We start from the raw sequence: 19,070 nt of genomic DNA on the forward strand, positions 1-19,070 counted from the left end.
GAAACAAACAAACAAACAAACCAGGAAGTATTGGTTGGAAGTCCTGAAAAGAATGTTGTGTGAGCTCCCTTCCCCTTCAACAAACTTTGTGCAAAACCCTACGGTCTTTTAAATGTGATTCACAATCTGCTGCTGCCTTCTGGGCTCACGGGGCAGTTTAGAGCACCCAAAAGCCTTGGAGCAAGCAGGAGTGGTGGGTTTTATATGCAGTTCACAGGGCTGAGGGAGAGCAGGGGACAGGATGGTGGCTTCATGGGGCCAAAGTCTGAGCAGCTCCAGATTCTGCTCAGGGCTGTCCCCTTTGCTCCCAAGGTTCCAGCCTCACATCTGCCCAAAGCACCCTCCATGGCTGCTACTCCAACCCCAGTTCACCTGAGCTTTGCCAAAGAAGGCCTATGCAGGGCAGGAAGCAGGGGAGGGTGGGGAGGAGAGCGATGAATCATTTAAGTCCCTGCCTCACTTGCAGATGACAGTTGTTTGGCTCTGGGCAAGGTGCTATACCTTACAAAGACCCGTGGGCATGCCTTGGGAAAAGATCTAGAAGGGCTTCCCGAAGGCACTGGCATTTGAACCAAGCCTCCACGAGTAAGACATTTAGAGGGAGAAGCAAAGCAGAACTGTGCATTCAAAGGAAGTGAGCTACAGCCTCACCGGGGACCCAGGTTGCGGTTCAGGGCCCATGGATGATGTGCAGGGGCCAGCACGATGGGCCATAGCTGGATCATAAGAATCTCGGGTTTGAAGGAGACCTTAGGCTCACATGGTAAGAAAAATATTCACAGGGAGCTGCTGGGAGCCTGAAGGGCTGGGTAGGGGCAGGGCAGAGATCTGTTCTGGTTTTGCATGGTGGGTCTAGAGGATGAAGCCTTTCCATTTTGACAAGCCTTGTCTGCTGGAGCTGCTCTGAGACATCTTCATTTTACCTGTCTGGGATGGGATGCCTTCACAGGGCGGAGGGAGCCTCCCCTTCTGCCACATCCCAGTTCAAGATGACACCCCCAGAACTGTTTGGTCACAGGGGATTTCCATATAGTCTGTCCCATTTTGGGGGGACCTTCTCCCAGGTAGGCATTGAACACTCCTCCTTGCTCACTCTGGAGGTTAGAAGCTGAGCACTCCAGGGCACAGACTCAGCGAGCTGTGTTGACTGAAGAAATAAATAAACGATGATGGTTATGACTGCTGGCATGGTTGCATTTGTCTGGCTTCCTGCCGTTCTGTGGCTCTTTTTATGGTCACCAGGTATATTGCCTAAGAGCAGATGTGGGCCTCTGGGGTGTTGTGAGGTAGACCTGCTCCTGGAGTCAGTGTGCCCTTGTCAAGCAAGTGTGGCAAGAACTCAGGTGGTACTTAACTGCTCCGGATTCATAGGATGGAGAAGCTGCAGCCCTGGCTTCCAGCCTTCTGATCTATGCCTTGTTGTCCTGGACCTGCCATGTGCTCCAACTGGCTCCTGTTAGTACGCTTTAGCCTTCCTACTGGAGACTGGAGGTCTGTGTGGTCCAGGGGAAAGTACCAGGACTTATGACTCCATCAGCCTGGGTTTTTCTGGCTTCATGAACCAGGCCCAGAATTTAGTTGCTCATTCATTTGATTATCAGGGCATGTTAAAACTGCGGAAGAGTCAGTCAATGCCCATCTCCCTTTTCTGTTCTCTGAAGAGCTGTCAGGAGAAGAGAGACAAGACTTGTTTGGTTGGCTGGGCATAGTGGCACATGCCCAGGCTCCTGATTTTCAAGCCCAAAGCATTGGTGATATTTTAGGGTTTTATTCTTTCTGTTTGTTTTGTTTTGTTCCCGAGACAGTTAGCTAGCTATGTCCATCCTTCATTTTATCACCATTCATTTCTTCAGTTAACACAGTTCACTGAGCCTGTGCCCTGGAGTGCTCAGCCTCTAGCTTCCAGAATGAACTAGAAGGAGGCTTTGGTGCCTACCTGGGAAATGTTCCCAGAAAAATGGGACAGCCTATATAGGAATCCTCTGTGACCAAGCAATCCTGAGAGTGGAGTTTTTCAGGTAGCCCTGGCTATCCTGGAACTCTCTCTGTAGACCAGGCTGGTCTTGAACTCACAGAGATCGGCCTGCCTCCACCTCCCAGGTGCCTGGGTTTTATTATTTCACCAGTTGTCACTGAGTCTGTGAATCTGGCGAGTACCTCCCTGGCAGGGCCCCAGTGACTTCCAGTCCATGACACTGCATTTAATGCCTCAACACAGACTGCTAATCCACTGCCTGGAGAGTTCTTCTAGGCCTGAGGAACTGTGCGGGTAGGGTAGTTCTCAGTTTTGTAGAGGTCATTGGTGGGGGGGGGGGTAAGGGAGGGGAGAGAGACGCCCAGCAACTTAGCCCGAGGCTCCCTATAGAAGGAAGGAATCCCTAGCCCAGGGAATCTGATGAACTTGGGGAATGTTCAGCCTTTTGGCCCTTGAGGAAGAATTATCTAGACCTGTTTGCTGCCTTCATGAAAACATGAACGGGAAAGGATTGAATTTTTGCCCTGAACTGGAATTGTCAGTGTGGAAAACCCCAGGGGAGATGGCTTGTGTTAGGGGCCTTTCTTCAAAGGAAAAAGAAAAATTGCAAACCTCTAGAATTGATTGACCTTTGTGCACAGGGCTCTTGGGATATGCAGCTTGGCTGAACAAGTGCAGCTGTGTGCCTGAGAACTGGCCATGTAGATGCAAAATTCACACCTGAAGGAAATTACTCCACGTTTTAATATGATTGTGTTCGGAAACTAATCTTCAAAGACAGTTTCAATTTTCCCAGCTGTCTGGGCAACAGATCCATATAGTCTGTGTCCAGGCATCACCTCTCTTATATTTATTCTGCTCAACTTAATTTGGTTAGATTCTGCACACTTTTATAGATTGCCTATTATGTAAGTTCAGTCGGATGTTGAGAGCTTTGGGGTATGAGAGAATATATCACCAGCCAGGAGTTTTCTTTTCTAGCCAGGCTCCCGAGACTTGTGCCCAAGAGTCGTGGAACAGTGCTCTATTCACTGGGGATTGCTGAGTAGATTGGTATGCCAGCCAGAGTTCCTGCCCCAGGCACTGAGGTCCTGATGGATGGATGGATGCTGAGGAGGGTGCTGTGGGAAAGCTCTTAGATGAATCTGCAGCTGAGATGAGCCAGGCAGGGATCACAAGTCTGAACTAAGATGCCGGGGAAGAGAGTGGAGCACAGGTGAGGCAGCTCAGTAGTTTGGCCTGAGCTAACCTGTCTTCAGCCTCTCTCCCCATGCCTTGGTGATGAAAATATTCCCCCTCTGTGGCTGGTACTCTAGCAAGCTTCTGGACTTTGCTCTTGCCCCACCGCCCTGTTTTCTTCCCAAGCTCATTAATGACCCTGCCCTGGCTTCTCACAGCACCCTGGCTATTCTCTCCTCTTAGCGTGGTGCCCATGGCGGCGCAGACACCCCACCCCTCTTGCAAGAGGTAGCAGTGGGAGAAAGAAAGACTGAAATGTTTGGTGAGAGAGGCATGGAGGTGAAAACGGTGTGCCTGGTCCAGAGTGAGGAGACCACCAAGGTGTCCTTAGAGGCATGAGAGACCCCTTTAGAGGAGCAGATGTATTTTTTTAATATATCCAAAAATGTGTTTATTGGGCTGGTTCCCACTCATCTTGAATCAGGTGCTTTCCAGTGCTGCTTCCTCCTGAAGGAGCATCCTTCTGTCAGCCATGCTTTTCCACCTGTGGGCTGACAGAGGACAGTGCAGCAGCCGACACACAAGACTACCGTCTGTGCATGGCTAAAGACCGTGGTGATCGTATAGCTTCCTGGGCATTTCACATCCATAAAGTAGGAATTGGGGCTCTGCACCAGGCGCTTTTTCTTGTGTTTCCTCTTTTCCTCGTCTGGAGAGGGATGAAGGAGATCCTTTGCGGGAGGTGTGGTCTGGTAGGGAGGTCTGATGATCAGAACCGCACTGTAAACATACTCTGAAGAGCACTGTTGACACTAAGGTTTGGGGACGTCTCCAATAATCAAAGAGCTGCACATAAAAGCAGTGACACGCCTTTGTTTTCTTATTTTTGAGAGAATGTCTCTTGTAGCCCAGGCTGGCCTCAAACTGTCTGTAGCTAAGGAGGACCTTGACTTTCTAACCCTTCTGCCTTCATTTTTCCGGTGTTGGGATTACAAGTGAGTGCCAACATACCTGGTAATAGTCAGTCAGTGGTTGGGTTCAAACCCCGGCCTCAACATGCTGGACAAGCACTCTACCAATAGGGCTACATCCCTGGCTGCAATGTTACCTTTATACATCTATCAAATTAAAGGACAATGAGCATTTTGGGGAGTGGCTCTCCCACAGATGGAGGGAGTAAATTTGAGATAACCTGTCTGCCAGGCATTTTGGCTGTATCAGCTTTCAAATGTGCATTGTACTACAGGTACTCAGAGGACATGTTCATGTGTCGGGTCAGGATTTAATACCATCCTTGTCTATATAGTGTGTTCAAAGCCAGCCTGGGCTACCAACTGTCTCCCCAAACAAAACCAAACAAAAAAGCTCTGCATTGGTGTACAACGGTCTTTCACCCAGTAGGCCAGTCCTAAGAATAACCCGTGATGCATCAGGCAAAGATGTGTCTATCAGCAGTGTCTGTAAGACACAGAAAAAGAACCAAGTGTCCAGAATAGGGCATTGCTTCAGACGGGATGCTTCTACCTACAGGACAACTGTAGCAGAAGAGCAAAGGCACAGGGGAAACCAGGTTATAACTCATCCAAAAGGAAAGTTCTCAAGCTATGTTGAAAAATGTGTTTTCATACGAAAAGGAAAGATAATGAGTACCTTGGAGATTTTAGAGAATATTTTCTTATTTCTAAGAGATGAAAATTTTCTGCCAGGCGCATGTATTGCTCTGGTAATCCGAGAGGGGAAATGACATTATTTAAGAACAGAGACACTTCGGGAAGTATTGTTTGAGCTCAGGTGCATTGAGAGGCAGCCTAGCACATCATCGATCTTGCAGACTCTCAGACAGGTAGCATTTTCGAAGGCAGCGTGGTCTTGGGTCCATTTGTGTGAATATTTATAGATGTGAAAGCTTGGGGCAGGGAGGAAATAGATTGATTTTTTTCCCCTTGAACTTTTGAAATTATTTTCTCCACTCCATTTGTAATTGAACCCACACAGCTATTCTTATTCCTTCCTTTCTTGAGTACTCCAGTAGGCCTAAAAATATTAACTGGCTTAGGATGTGGGTTTTGCTAAAATAATTCCCCTTGAAGTCTTCATGGGGTCCTCTCATGCTTTGAAATGGGACCCCAAGGAAGACTGCCCTCTGACATTTATTTTGCCCTTCACCTTGATGTGTTTTGACCTTCCTTTTCTAGCAACCTTAGACTCTCACACTTGAGACCAGTCCTGAATGGTTGGGATAATGGGACCCATCAACCATAGAAGGAAGGAGCCCAGGGGATGGGTAGCAGGGCTGGGCACTGTGTGCTGGAGAAGTTGATGTGGGGACCAATCTGGCATCACCTTATCCTGTAGACGTAACATTAGTCTGCAGAAAAAAAGATCAGAGCTGGGAGTATCTCGTTAAATATTAATTACAGTGATGCCTTTTGCCACGCATCTTCAGAGAGCTCTGGGCATTTCACAGACATTACCTCATCATCATCTTGGGAGAAGCGTTCTTGGGTGAGAAGTTGATGGCTAGGGTTATGACCCTCTGTGGGGGCAAAGCGTAACAAATATTTTGTTGTATTACCTTATTTACATTCAAGGTGCTAAATACCCTTCTAGACTTAGACTTTTTTATGTGTATTTCTAATTTTTTTCATGTTATTTGTGTGTGCATGTGTGTAGGCATTGTTAGGAATTGTGCACGAGTAGGGAACCCCCCAGCTGTCCAGGCCAGAGTACCCCACCGTGGCGGCTTGTGGAAAGTCATTCACACCCAGGTGCTGCATCCACATGGAGAGTTTCTTATACTAGAGAGATGAAGAGAAGGATAGGAAAGAGGGAGACAAAGAAGAAATTGAAAGGGAGAGAAAGCTCTGGAGTGCACACCTGGGGGGGGGGGGGAGAGGGAGGGGTAAGAGAGGGGAGGGAGAGAGAGGAAGAGAGGGGGAGGAGTTTTTCCTTAAAACGAGGCTTTTATGTCAGGACGCAGGCTGGGTCAGAATATTAACAGGCTTTGTGTACCTGCCGTGGAAGTCAGAGGGCAACTTTCAGGAGCTGGTTCTCTCCTCCCATTTTGAGATCTAAGGCTCAAACTCAGCTCAGCATACATGCCTAGCAAGCACATTTACCTGCTGAGGCATCTAGTGGCCTAGTTTATTTTGAAAAGGTCTCAGCCGGGCCATGGTGGCACACACCTTTAATTCCAGCACTCGGGAGGCAGAGGCGGGTAGATCTCTGTGAGTTCAAGGCCAGCCTGGTCTACAGAGCAAGATCCAGGATAGGTACCGAAACTACACAGAGAAACCCTGTCTTGAAAAACCAAAAAAAAAAAAAAAGTAAAGAAAGAAAAAAAGAAAAGGTCTCCTGTCACCTACGTAGGCCTTGAACTCACTGTATCTATGACTTGGAACTTCTGATCTACTTGCCTTCATCACCAAATTGTTGGGATTACAGGCATACCCCACCACTCCCAGCTTATGCTGTGCAGGGAATAAAGAGTTCTAGGCAAGCACTCTAAAGAATGAACTGCATCCATACCCCGCCCCCAGCCCCCTCTCTCCTTTGAGACAGGGTCTTACTCTGTAGGCTTGGATGTCCTGGAACTCATAATCCTCCTGCCTCAGCCTTCCAAGTATGTCACTACCTCTGGCCTCCCAAATACATGTTTTAAATTGTTGAACTTGGGAGTGGTCAGGACTAGATAACAATTGATAAAAGAAAACAGAGGTGGGTTTTGTCTGGTTTGGCATATCTTCCTCCATGTCGTCCCGCATTCCTCAGAAGTACAATGGCCTCCCTGCCCTTTCTCCCACTAACGCTTACTGACTGGGGTGATTCTGGGAGTAAAATTTAACCTCCTTATTCCACACTTCAGATGTTTGTTGATCTGGCTTCTTGGTGTCAACCCCACCCTCAAGCCTCAACCCTACCTGACATACCCTTTGTTCTCTCTTGGTTGTTTTTTGTTGGTTTGTTTGTTTATGTTTTTGTCTTGTTTTGTTCAGATAGGGTTTCTCTGTCTAGCCCTGGCTTTCCTGGAACTCTGTAGATTAGGCTAGCCTTGAACTCACAGAGATTCACATGCCTCTGCCCTCGTGCCCAGCTGCCCTTTGTTCCTTACCACCGTGAGGTTTGGGTCTTGAGGATAGCCTGGTGCCCTACCCTAAGTACTTTCTCTTTCTAATGTCTCTCTGGCCAGCTTTGCAGGACTCCCTCTCCTGTGCTGTGGAGATGGCTCCCTTCCCTGGGATCTCCCTTTACTCTGAGTTTTCCAGAAGACCCCTGGGCTTCCTACCAGCTCCGGGCCTTGCTGCCGTTCACTGTCTTAGTGGCTTCTGTGTGCTCCCTGATGACATCCCCAGCTGGTTTTTACTTCGGGGCAGGTTGATCATCTTTGTCTCCCTTAGCACCTTGCACACATTCCAGATGTTAATGCTTATTGAGAGAAAGAATAAAATGGGCACAGTTTTAAGCTAGAGGTCTGTGGTCTATGCCAAGTCCCAGGGGAGTGAAGGACAGAGGTCACTGACTGACAGAACCCCACTTAGCCTGACTCCTCCATTTTCTTTTTCTTTTTCTTTTTGTTTGTTTGTTTGTTTGTTTTTCGAGACAGGGTTTCTCTGTGTAGCTTTGCGCCTGTCCTGGAACTCATGCTGTAGCCCAGGCTGGCCTCGAACTCACAGAGCTTCACCTGGCTCTGCCTCCTGGGTGCTGGGATTAAAGGTGTGTGCCACCGCCACGCCACCCAGCCTGACCCCTCCGATGAACCCGTTCACTTGCTGCCTTCCTGCCCACTACACGCAGGCCCATGCCGTCACTCTCCACTGTGTATTAAATATCTTTCTTCTCTCATGGTTTAGCACAGTTAAGCAGAGATGGTGAGAGCCCCTTCCCCGTTACCCTGCTTTCTTATCTTCCTATTCTTTTCTGCCTCCTGTGCCAGGCATCCATGATGCACAGGATCCTAGAATTATAAAGAGCTTTACCTAGAGCCTTCTCTGTCCCTGAGAGCTGGCATGAGGGCCCCCGATCATTTTGTGCTCCACCTGGGGCAGGCTGCATGAGGCTGGGCAGGTTATTTAATCTTCCTGTGCCGTCATTTCCCCATCTGTTAAGGGAGGATAATGTGCTTGGGGGTGACCTGCCCATCAGGGCTCCTGTGAGGCTTAGTGAACTAATGCTCTTGCCATTCACGTCAGCCGAAGGTGACTGGGCAGAAAGAGCTGGGGACCAGGTGTTGGGTCCCCATAGAATGGATGCATCCTAAGCCCTTGGGTGTTATCGTCTGGGTTGCCCTTGGCACAGAGGAAGCCAGTGTGCCAGTCAAGAGCCTCTAAGGTTTCCTCCTTTGGCTGGCTCAAGTGGCTGAGGTCTTGGGGATGACAATGGCATCCAGACGACTTCTGGGCTTAATGCACTGAAAGGAGAGAAGCCAGCCTTGTCCTGAGAGTCGTACTGCAGCCCAGCAGCAGCAGCTAGGAGTGCCCAGTACTGAGAGCAGTGCAGCCTGGGCCAGAGACCATCACATTGTGCCCACATGGCCTCACCATCCTCTCCGCTCCACCTTATTGATGAGCTTTGGATACCCACATTCCTCTGGCTGCAGTCCTGGGAACGTTGGCCTTTTATCTTTAAGAATAGCCTGGGAGCAGTGTCCTGGGATGAAGGGGAGGTGTCCTTGTGGAGAAGAGGTGAGGGATTCATGTCTTGGAGGAGTCCCTTCAGCTCAGACTGACTGGTGAGTAGTCATTTCCCACTCTGAAGTGAGTCCTGTTTGCTCTAGACTGCTCTCAGAAAGGGACCACTTTGACTTTCAACTGTACTAGCTATTCTGTGCATGTGTATATGCAGCAATAAACATAGCAGGGAAACAGATTTAATTAAATATATGTCTATTTAAATAAATATCCACTTCAGTAGCATGTTTGTTCTCAAGCATTCCATTAAAATCTGTTTGAGCAAAGGACCCTTTTTAGTCATAATGACAATGTAATTATCAAGGTTTCTTCCCAATATGTCTGGCAAATATCTCTTATGTGTGTGCTGGCAAACCCTTGTATCATTAATCATTTGTATGTAGATAGCATAATTATTAAATACTTCTGGCACTAAATTGCTCACAGATTTTCAGAATTATGGGGTTGTAGGATGTAAATAACAAGGAAGATTTCCGGTTCTCTCCAGGGTTCCTTTGTGTGTGTGTTTGTTGTGGGACTGGGGCATGGGTGCCAAGGGACCACTATGAACGTCAGTGGGCAACTCTCGGGGAGTTGGTTTTCTCCTAGCATGATGTGAGTTCCAGAGAGCAAACTCAGGTTGTCAGTGAGCAAGCACGTTGACCCACTGAGCTGTCTTGCCAGCCCCCAGCTCCAGATTTTGTACAGCACATTGTGTCCTAATTGGGTAATGGGTGGGCTTGGGTTACACAGTGACCTGGTGACAGGGTGGGGTCAGTTTTTTACTGAACCTCTTTCAAGTTCAGATTCCTCGGTCTATTGTCTAGACTTTTAGACACTGTAGACTTTAACTTCTGACATACACATAAGATGGGGGAAAATTCACAATTTTATTGAACTTTCCCCTAAATCTTGATCTAATTACAATGAAATTTCTAGTCTTAGAAAGATGACCCTGCCTTACCATAGCTGGTTCCCTTGACCTTGAGTCTCTGGTTGACCTGACAGTCTGCTCTGTGAGTCCTTGAAGTGTGGCTCCCTTCAGGGTCACACACCTGTGGTCCCAGTGCCGAGATCCGGAAGCAGGAGGATCAGGAGTTCAAGGTCATTATTGGCCTGGGCTATGTGGACTGTCTCAGAAACAACAAAAACCAAAAATAAAAGAGGGGCAGAGAGATGGGGAGGGGAGGGGGAAGGGGAGGGAGGGAGGGAGGAAGGAAGGGAGAGAGGGAGGAATGATGGAAGACTTTGCAGAAGTCACGATGCTCGTGCTGTGGGGTAACAGCTAACACAAGTTTGGGGGGGGTTTTGTTTGCTTGTGTTTCTTTTGTTTTTTGAGACAGGGCCTCCACATCTTCCTGGCTGTTCTGGAACTCACTGTAGACCAGGCTGGCCTCAAAATCACAGAGATCCACCTGCCTCTGCCTCCCAAGAGCTGGGGTTAAAGGTGGGCAACACTATGCCTGCATGCCTAGGTGAACAGAAAATTTGACGTGGAAGATTGGGGCTAAGTCAGCACATTCTAAACAGAGGGAGAACAGGTAAAGGCATGTCAGGGGTGCTGTGGGTAAAGACATGACATGGTAGGGATGCTGTGGGTAAAGACATGACGTGTCAGGGATGCTGTGGGTAAAGACATGACGTGTCAGGGATGCTGTGGGTAAGACATGGCAGGGATGCTGTGGGTAAGACATGGCAGGGATGCTGTGGGTAAAGACATGACATGGTAGGGATGCTGTGGGTAAAGACATGACATGGTAAGGATGCTGTGGGTAAAGATGTGTCATGGCAGGGATACTGTGGGTAAAGACATGGTAAGGATGCTGTGGGTAAAGATGTGTCATGGCAGGGATGCTGTAGGTAAAGATGTGTCATGGCAGGGATGCTGTGGGTAAGACATGGCAGGGATGCAGTGGGTAAGACATGGCAGGGATGCAGTGGGTAAAGACATGGTAAGGATGCTGTGGGTAAGACATGGCAGGGATGCAGTGGGTAAAGACATGGCAGGGATGCAGTGGGTAAAGACATGGCAGGGATGCAGTGGGTAAAGACATGGCAGGGATGCAGTGGGTAAAGACATGGCAGGGATGCAGTGGGTAGTTTTGGATGGAGGTTATTTGAAGGTGATTAGAAGAAAATGAGGCTAGGTAAGTAGGCCAGTATATTAAGCAGGAGGCTTTTCTTGTACCTACCTAGGAGTCATGCTTCATCCTGGAGGCAGTAGGGAGCCATTGAGCGGTTTCTCATAAACCAGGCCTGGGCAGAGCTGTGTTTCCAGTGGGGTTAGCAGGCAGTGTGGGGCGGGGGAGTGTGAGGAGAGCCTCTTGTTATTCTTGCTCTGTAACTTCTGCCTCGGTGTGTTGATGGATTGGAAATTGTCTTAATGTTTAACTAGGAGGTAATTGCTTTTCTTCTGATGGCCATTGGATTTTGAAAGGGCATAGATTATTGTCTGGGGGCGGCAGCTCTAATTTTATAATCGGGCATGTGCAGGAAAACAGAAACTGCTTAACAAAATGGCTTTGTAGGAAACTTCTAGAACAAACTGCTTCCTTCCTTCTCCTTTTGCTTTTCAACATTTTATTTTCTATGTTTGTGTCCACTTCACCCAGTAATGGTCTGGGGATGCCAGGCCCCATAAAAGGGTTTCATTCACTTTTTCCTGTGGTGATACTGTGTTCTCCAATATACTGTGCACCCTAATAAACTTATTTGGGGTCAGAGAACAGAACAACCGCTAGATACAGAGGCCAGAAAATGGTGACACACACACCTTTAATCCTAGCATTCCAGAGGCAGAGATCTACCTGCATTTCTGTGTGTTCAAGGATACAGCCAAGCATGGTGACTCACACCTTTAATCCCAGGGAGTGATGGCAGGAAGCAGAAAGGTATATAAGGTGTGAGGACCAGGAACTAGGCCTGGTTAAGCTTTTAAGCTTTTAGCAGCAGTTCAGCTGAGATCCACTGGGATGAGGACTCAGAGACTTCCAGTCTGAGGAAGCAGGATCGGCTGAGAAGTTGGCCAGGTGAGGTGGCTGTGGCCTGCTCTGCTTCTCTGATCTTCCAGCATTCACCCCAATACCTGGCTCCAGGTTTGTTTTTATTAATAAGACCTTTCGAGATTCATGTGACATTTCCAACTCTTGTTCATCTTCCCTCACTGAAGACCGACTGTTGGGTACCTGGTGAAGCTCGTCTGACCCATGTTGGTAGTGGCTGAGAGAGGAGTGTCCTAGAAGAGGATGTCATGAGTGTTGTGACTGGTCATATGTGCTGTGGAAACTGTTACCGTTGGTTTTCCTGTCCTGGGCGTTGGTCAGCTTGTACCATTGGCTATAGTCACTCAGCCAGTATTGACTGGACACTTGTCTAGCACTGGAGTCATGGGAACCAGAGAATCATGATAGACGGCTTATTGTCTAGCAAGTAAATGATCCGTTCTGAGGGAGGGAAGGTGCCGGGCACGACGGGAGCACCTTGCTCAGAGTCAGAGGTAGAAAGTGGAATCTAAAAATCATTTGGTGAGGATTAGTAATTGCCTGGATGGAGTTGGGGGTGTAGGGTCTTGGGAGTGACTAATTATGAGTCTGGGGTTTGAGGGGAGCCATGAAGTTGCCCTGAAGTTGATTGTGATGTCAGAGGCTCAACCCCATGGCTGTGCTGAAAGCAGGCCTTTCGTCCTTCCTTCCTTCCTTCCTCCCTCCCTCCCTCCCTCCCTCCCTCCCTCCCTCCCTCCCTCCCTCTTTCTTTCTTTCTTTCTTTCTTTCTTTCTTTCTTTCTTTCTTTTAAATTTTATTTTATCTGGCATGGTCAGACAGCCTGGGACTCGAACCTGGGTCCTCTGGAACATCAGTCAGTGCCCTTAACCACTGAGCCATCTCTCTCTTCTTTTCTTTCTTACTTTTTTTTTTTCTCGAGACAGGGTTTCTCTGTGTAGCTTTGTGCCTTTCCTGGAACTCACTCTGTAGACCAGGCTGGCCTTGAATTCACAGAGATCCACCTGGCTCTGCCTCCCGAGTGCTGGGATTAAAGGCGTGCGCTTTCACCACCACCCAGTGAAAGCAGGACTTTCATACCTCAATAAAGCTGTCTTGGGAAAAAAAAATCATTCAGGGACTGTGGCTGTAGCTCAGTGGTAGAGTGCCTGCCTAGTGTGTATGAGGTCCTGGGTTTGAGCCCCAGCCCTACCAAAACAGACAACCAGAACAATAGCAGTAATGGTGGTGATAATAAAATCTACGGGGGAGCCAGCAGTGGAAGGGGCTATACGGGCAATGAAAGGTCCCGCTCTGGGAGCAGAGCCGGAGGAGCCTAAGCAGGGCTGGAACTCTCTGGAATGTGAGCGTATTGAGAGGCTGAAGAGAGAGACACACGGGGCCTGAACAGTCAGGGCCTTGACAGCCTAGAAACAATGATAGCAGCTACCGTTTGTGCAGCGCCTCTATGCCGGCCAGGCACAGCATGTCCTGAGCAGTTACACGCATTCCTTCCTTCAAGCCCACACCAGCCTTGTGCAGCAGGTGCTGTTATTGTCACCACTTGATCAGTGGGGAGTTAATCTGCCCAGAGTCATCCATCTGTGAAGGAGCAGAGCGGAGACGGAGCTCACAGTGAGAACCTAATACATCACCCTAAAAGTTACCGGTGTCGGAGAGGTTTGTGCCAGAGAGTGACAGTCAGAGGCACGTCTTAGAAGATCATTCCATGACATGCGGCATAGATGAGAGAGAGAAACACCAAGGCTAGGGGCCCAGGAGCTGCAGTGGTCCACCTCCGAGGCCATGCCAGCTCCACCATGTCGGGTGGTGGTGGAGGCGGGAAGAAGTGGAGACTTGAGAAAGCATGTTCGCGGGAGCCGAGGAGTGGCTAGATTTTGCTGTTGCTCTGGTTTCTGTTGTTTCGTTTGGGCAAGGCTGGAGGAGCTTAGACCCAGGGCCTCATGCATGCTAAGCCAGTACTAAGCACCGAGCTACATCTACAACTCCCAAACGCGGACGGATGTCCCCCAAGCCTGGGTTCTGGGCTTGGGAAGTAGAGTGGGACGGTTGCTGTTGGTGCAGCTGACAGGGTCCTGTCCTGTGTGAGCTGGCTGGCGGCTGCTTGTGACAGAAGAGATTCAACTTCTGACTCCTCTGCCCATCAGAATCTTAATGTAGGTCGCGGGGCTTTGGGATGTGTCTAGATTTAAGGGTGGAGATGGGGGTGCAGAAAGAAGGGCTTGCTGGAGCTCCTGTGGGGGCAGGACTGGGGTGGCCTGAGGTGTGTCCCTACTGCTTCTTAGACTGGTGTGCCTTCACTTGGCACATCGTACTCTCCAGGGAACCCTCGCTCCATCCCTTGGCAGAGACCTCTCCGAGCCTTAGAAGAGGTTTCCTTGCTGCGCAAACAATAAGAACAGACACATTCCTAGAATTTACTCCCAAAACCAAAAACCCCACATGTTAAATCAAGTTTGTATTTCCCACCTGTCTTTGCCCAACGTAGGGGTTGATTCCTCCTGAAGAAAATAGCCTCACAGATTGTGGTCATGTAGGTATATAGCCTATGGTTTACAGCCCGCATTAAATCGAAGTGTTTGATTTGACAGCAGTTTCTGGAATGCTCTACGGTTTCTGGTTAGAATTCAGGAAAGAGAGTGCGGTGGCATGGCTACTCTGCTGCTGACTGTTGCTCTTTGCTTCTTATGTATCTCAGCAGGCATTTAGTTACACGTCCCTTTCCTTCTCCCCATGGGCAAAACTGGGCTCTGCTGAGGCTGGGGACAGAGCAGAATGCTTCACAAGGGCTGGCTTTCTACATTTCCGGGCCCTGTGGTGTGGGGGATCTGTGAATCCCACTGGCATCCATTCACAGCCGTCAGTGCTGCTCCTAACGGCTGCCATCACCCAACAGCTGACCTGATTCCCTGAATCGTTTGCTGTAAACGGTGCAGTTCTGCAAGAGAGAGAAGGTTTCCGGGCAGAATACTTAATTAGGGCTTAATTAAGACAGCCAGAATAACCCTTCGGCCTGAACCTTGTGCAGGGTCCTGATTGGCAGATGGCACCTGGCACTCTTGGCTGTCTGACAGCAACCAGGCCTCATGCAGAGACGAGCCAGACCCATGCTGCCCTGAAGAGTTAGTTCTTAGATGCTACAGGATGTGATAGGCATCCTTTCTCTTGAGAATCCCACACTCTTGACTTGTGTTCACTAAGAGTCATCTGTGAGTTTTATTTTCTCTAGAACCTAAGGAATTCTTCAAGGGCAGGGGTCATGCTGGGTAACCTGGGTCCCCGATACCATGCCCAGCACAGGTCTCAGTGAAAGAGGGGATTGACATGAATGGAATGAGTCATGCTGACTTAGAGGTTCCTTTTTAACTTTAGATGATTGAAAAGTCTTCACACTAGAGTCTAAACCCCAGGTGTGGACTTGAAAAATGCAGAGTAAGGCCATGGCCAAGTACCTCATCTGTGGGAAGGGTATGAACTTCAGACAAGGGACCACAGGGTCGAACAGAGCCTTGGTGTCACCAGCCGTGAGTCACAGCCCTGTGACGTAATCCTTGGGCCCAGCTCTGGAAGCCATTGTTGATATACTATGCTGTTATTGTGGTTGGTTTTGATCTGAGAGGATTGGAAGCCCACCTCACTCCCTAGACAGACACATGGAGTCACAGCTCAGACTGCTAGAGAGGTGAGCCGTGGCTCTGGGACCCCTCAGTCTAAATTTCCCAAGCAATGCAGTTGTGGATTTTGGTTTTGGTGCTCATGGTATCAGATACGCCCAGAGGGTTTTGGAAATTTGCTAGTGCCTAGTGATATCTGATGAATCATTTCATAGTTAAAAACACAGATTTTAGTCCTCACTGTACAATTTGGTTGAAATATCCCCCGATGAATTTTCAATACTTCTACTAATGAGAATAAAGACATTTGTAATAACCAACATGTCTGTGAAGATGGAAGAGACTCTCCTCAGTACCTGAGGGACACCAGACACCATAGGCCCTAAAGACCTCTGTGCTGAAGGTCCCTGCAGACTTCCATTCCTGCTCCTGGACTCTTTGTGCACCTGTATAGTATTGCATCCCAACAGGAAGAGTCCTGGTTGCCAAATCTGTGGTTCCAATCAGGATAGTTTTTATTGGCTCCCTTATATATATTTGACCTGGTCAGTTACATACTTTTTGAAATAATAAAATGCACAACAGAAAATTTACCTGCTGAGCTATCTCCAGCGTTAGCCATTTTAATGTATACAGTTTGGTGGCATTTAGATAGATTCACATTGTTGCATAAACACTACTATCTAAAGTTTTTTATCATCCCCCAAGTAAATCCTATACCCATTAAGCAGCATTTTTCAGTCCCTCCTTCCCACCAGGCCTTGGCAGCCACCAGTTTACTTTCTGTCTCTGTATAGACTTGCTAACTCTGGACATTAAATGTAAGTGGGAGCATACAATATTTTATCCTTTGGGTCTGGCTTCTTTCAGTCCGCATGTTTTCATGATGTATCCACGTCATAGCATGTATCAGTACTTCATTCTTTTTAGTGGCTGAGACGTATTGCATTGTGTGGGTATGTCGTGACTTCTTTACCCATTTACTCATTGATGCCCTTTTGGGTTGTTTCTGCCATTTGGCTATCATAAATATTTCTCCATGAACATTAGTGTGCAGGTTTTCGTTTGGACGTTCGTTCTCAGTTCTTTGGGGTGTATACCGAGGAGGGGACTTGCTGGGTCAGTGTCATCCTAAGGTTAGCGCTCTAAACCGTTGACACAATCTCTTTGAACCTCCCTTCCCCTTAGTCTTCTCTAGTTGCTCTCAGGCCTCCCCGGCTATCTCTTCTCACATGGCCTCCATGGTTCTTCTGCACCTGGAATGACAGCCCTGCCCAGCCCCCTCAGCTCTGTCCGTTCTCCCCTAGTGGTCTTCAGTGGCAGCTGTGCCCTGCAATCCCCAGGGTTCCTTTAACAGCACATGCCCACCACTGTGCATATTATCTAATTACCGTGGGGTGGGAGAAACGTCCCCTTCCACTGGTGACAGGCTCTGGAAAGTCTAGGGTAACTTCCTGGTGGCATGGTTAGTGAGAGTTGGGGGGTCTCTGCTCTAGATGTAAGGGGTCAGTGGGGAAGACCTCTGAGCCCAAATGGAGGGAGGAGGGTCGTGATATGACACCAGATGAGAGCATCTGGAAACTGCTTGAAAACTATAGAGGTCTCCAGCAAGTGATCCTTTTGTCCCACTCTAAATTAGGTGACATGTTTCTCTGACTCCTCCAGGGACCGTGAGGATTGTGATAGCATGATCTCTCCTATCCTCCAGCCCTACCCCACCCCCAACCCCCACTGTCTCTATCTGGCATCCTGCTGCTGATCACTGTTTCTTATAGGAACATGTAGAAATCAAAGCCAGCTCAAGGAGGAAGAAAGCGAAGCAGTGGTGTTTGTTTAGGTGTGTCCTGGCTAAGTACCTGGTACAGATTTGACTCAAGAATTAGGAAAATGGGCAGAAGCCCAGGGTGAGATCTCAGTCAATGAAATCCAATGTGAAGGGCTGGCACTGATTCCATCTCTGTCTCCTCGCATTTAACCCTTTCTAACACTCCTTTCTTGTGCTTGGTGTAATTGGAGTCCCCACCAGAATGTATGAGGATTTAGAGCTTTGTTCCCAGGGTGTCTCAAGCCCTAGACAAATACCTAGTACAAACAAGATTCTGGGTTCTGGATTTTCATATGAAGACTGTAAGAAGGGCTGGGGGACGGTTCAGGAAGTAAGCATGCTTGAGGTGCAAGTGTGAAGACCTGAGTTCAAACCCACAGCCCTCACATAAGAAGCCCTGCATAACTGAGTGTGCCTCTAGTCTCAGCACTGGGGAGTGAAGACACACACTCCTGTAATATAATCGTGTTTCCCAAGTTCATTCGCACAGACCCTTCACTTTACAGCTGGGGAAACTGGGATTTGAGTGTAAAGGGGTGTGTGTGTGACTGGGTCCTGTGTCCAGCTGGTGACAGCAGGGGCCCGATCACAGATCTTGTGTCTCCCTATGGAGAGAGCTCTGTTCCTCACCCACTGAAGACAAGGGGCTTGGCAGCTGCATGTAATTCAACAGTGACATTTGCTTTTATCTCTGAGGGTTGCCTCAGGGACCCCAGGACAGCTGAGGTGAGGTGTAGGCCGCACTGGTATTCGAGTCAGCCCTTTCCCACATCCTTTCCAGGGCTCATTGTCCATCTGATAAGGAGGATGAATTGTGTGACCAACTTCCCATCGTCCTCTTGGAGTGGCCTGGGCCCCATGCCCCCAAATCACTGTCAAAAAAAAAAAAAGAAAAAAGAAAAAGAGAAAAAGAAAAAAGAAAAAGAAAAAGAAAGATGCGGCCTGAGTTCCCATCAGTGCTGGCTGCTGCCTCTCTGGAGCTCCCAGAGGGCCACGCAGAGGCCATCTGCAGTGAGCTAGATAAGAAGCTCAGCTCTCTCTGAGATGCCCAATCTTGTCAGGCAGATGTATAATCTGAGGACATGTGATCCCAGGATACCCTGGGCCATCATTTCCAAGAACATTTGTGTTTACCCTCTGCAGCACTGAGGGCGATTTAGGGTGATGATGGAAATGGATATTTTCTGTTTAAATTGTTGTGTATGCATTTTTCTGTGACTAGGGGAAAAGCCAGACCTGACCAAATCTGTGGTATAGTGAATATTAGTTTGGGGTGCCATTAATTCGGGAGGCACCACACCATGGTGTCATTTCCATGTATGTCATGTGCCATCAGGATGGTGGCCTGGCAGTTTGCTGACATGGACAAAGTCACAAAGGCAGCTAGCTGTCATTTGGGAGTGCCGCCATGGATTGTGGTGACCCTGGGTGCTTTCTCGAGAGCCATGCCCTGTGTCTCGTTTGTACCTGGTTCAGCATGAGATGGCCGAGGATGCTGATGACCAGGGCCCCGGACACTCCAAGTGTAAGATGGGAAGTTAATTACACAATTTATCGTCAGCATCAGATGGAAAAGTGAGCCCCAGAAAGGACGTGGGGAGGGCTATGTCTAACACTCATGCTATGGGGCTAAGGAAAACCTTGGGAGCCAGTTGGGAGTCACTGGTTTTTCTTTGGTCCATGGTAAACCTCCTGTTAGGCACCAGAAGTCCTTTTCTCTGAAACAAAAGGCGCTGGGTGGAAACAGCTCTTGAAAAGACAAGCTGAGGAAAGGAAGATGGAGGAGGCGCAGGCGCATGAGATGAAGTAATG

The 19,070-nt window shown here is 48.6% G+C and overlaps 1 protein-coding gene across 1 annotated transcript in view; it reads right to left on the minus strand.

Annotated features, from left to right (window-relative positions):
* Nucleotides 1–3,624: 3,624 nt before the first annotated feature.
* Nucleotides 3,625–19,070, minus strand: part of LOC118577878 (40S ribosomal protein S27-like) — a 28,267-nt gene continuing 12,821 nt past the window's right edge. The window contains exons 2-4 of the mRNA XM_036178542.1: nt 5,890–5,952; nt 5,629–5,690; nt 3,625–3,916 (exon numbers count right to left, since the gene is read on the minus strand). Coding sequence (XP_036034435.1) covers nt 3,625–3,916; nt 5,629–5,690; nt 5,890–5,952 — 417 coding nt within the window. The remainder of the gene's footprint in view (nt 3,917–5,628; nt 5,691–5,889; nt 5,953–19,070) is intronic.

This window comes from Onychomys torridus, chromosome 2 (genome assembly GCF_903995425.1).
Source record: "Onychomys torridus chromosome 2, mOncTor1.1, whole genome shotgun sequence".
Lineage (NCBI taxonomy): Eukaryota > Metazoa > Chordata > Mammalia > Rodentia > Cricetidae > Onychomys > Onychomys torridus.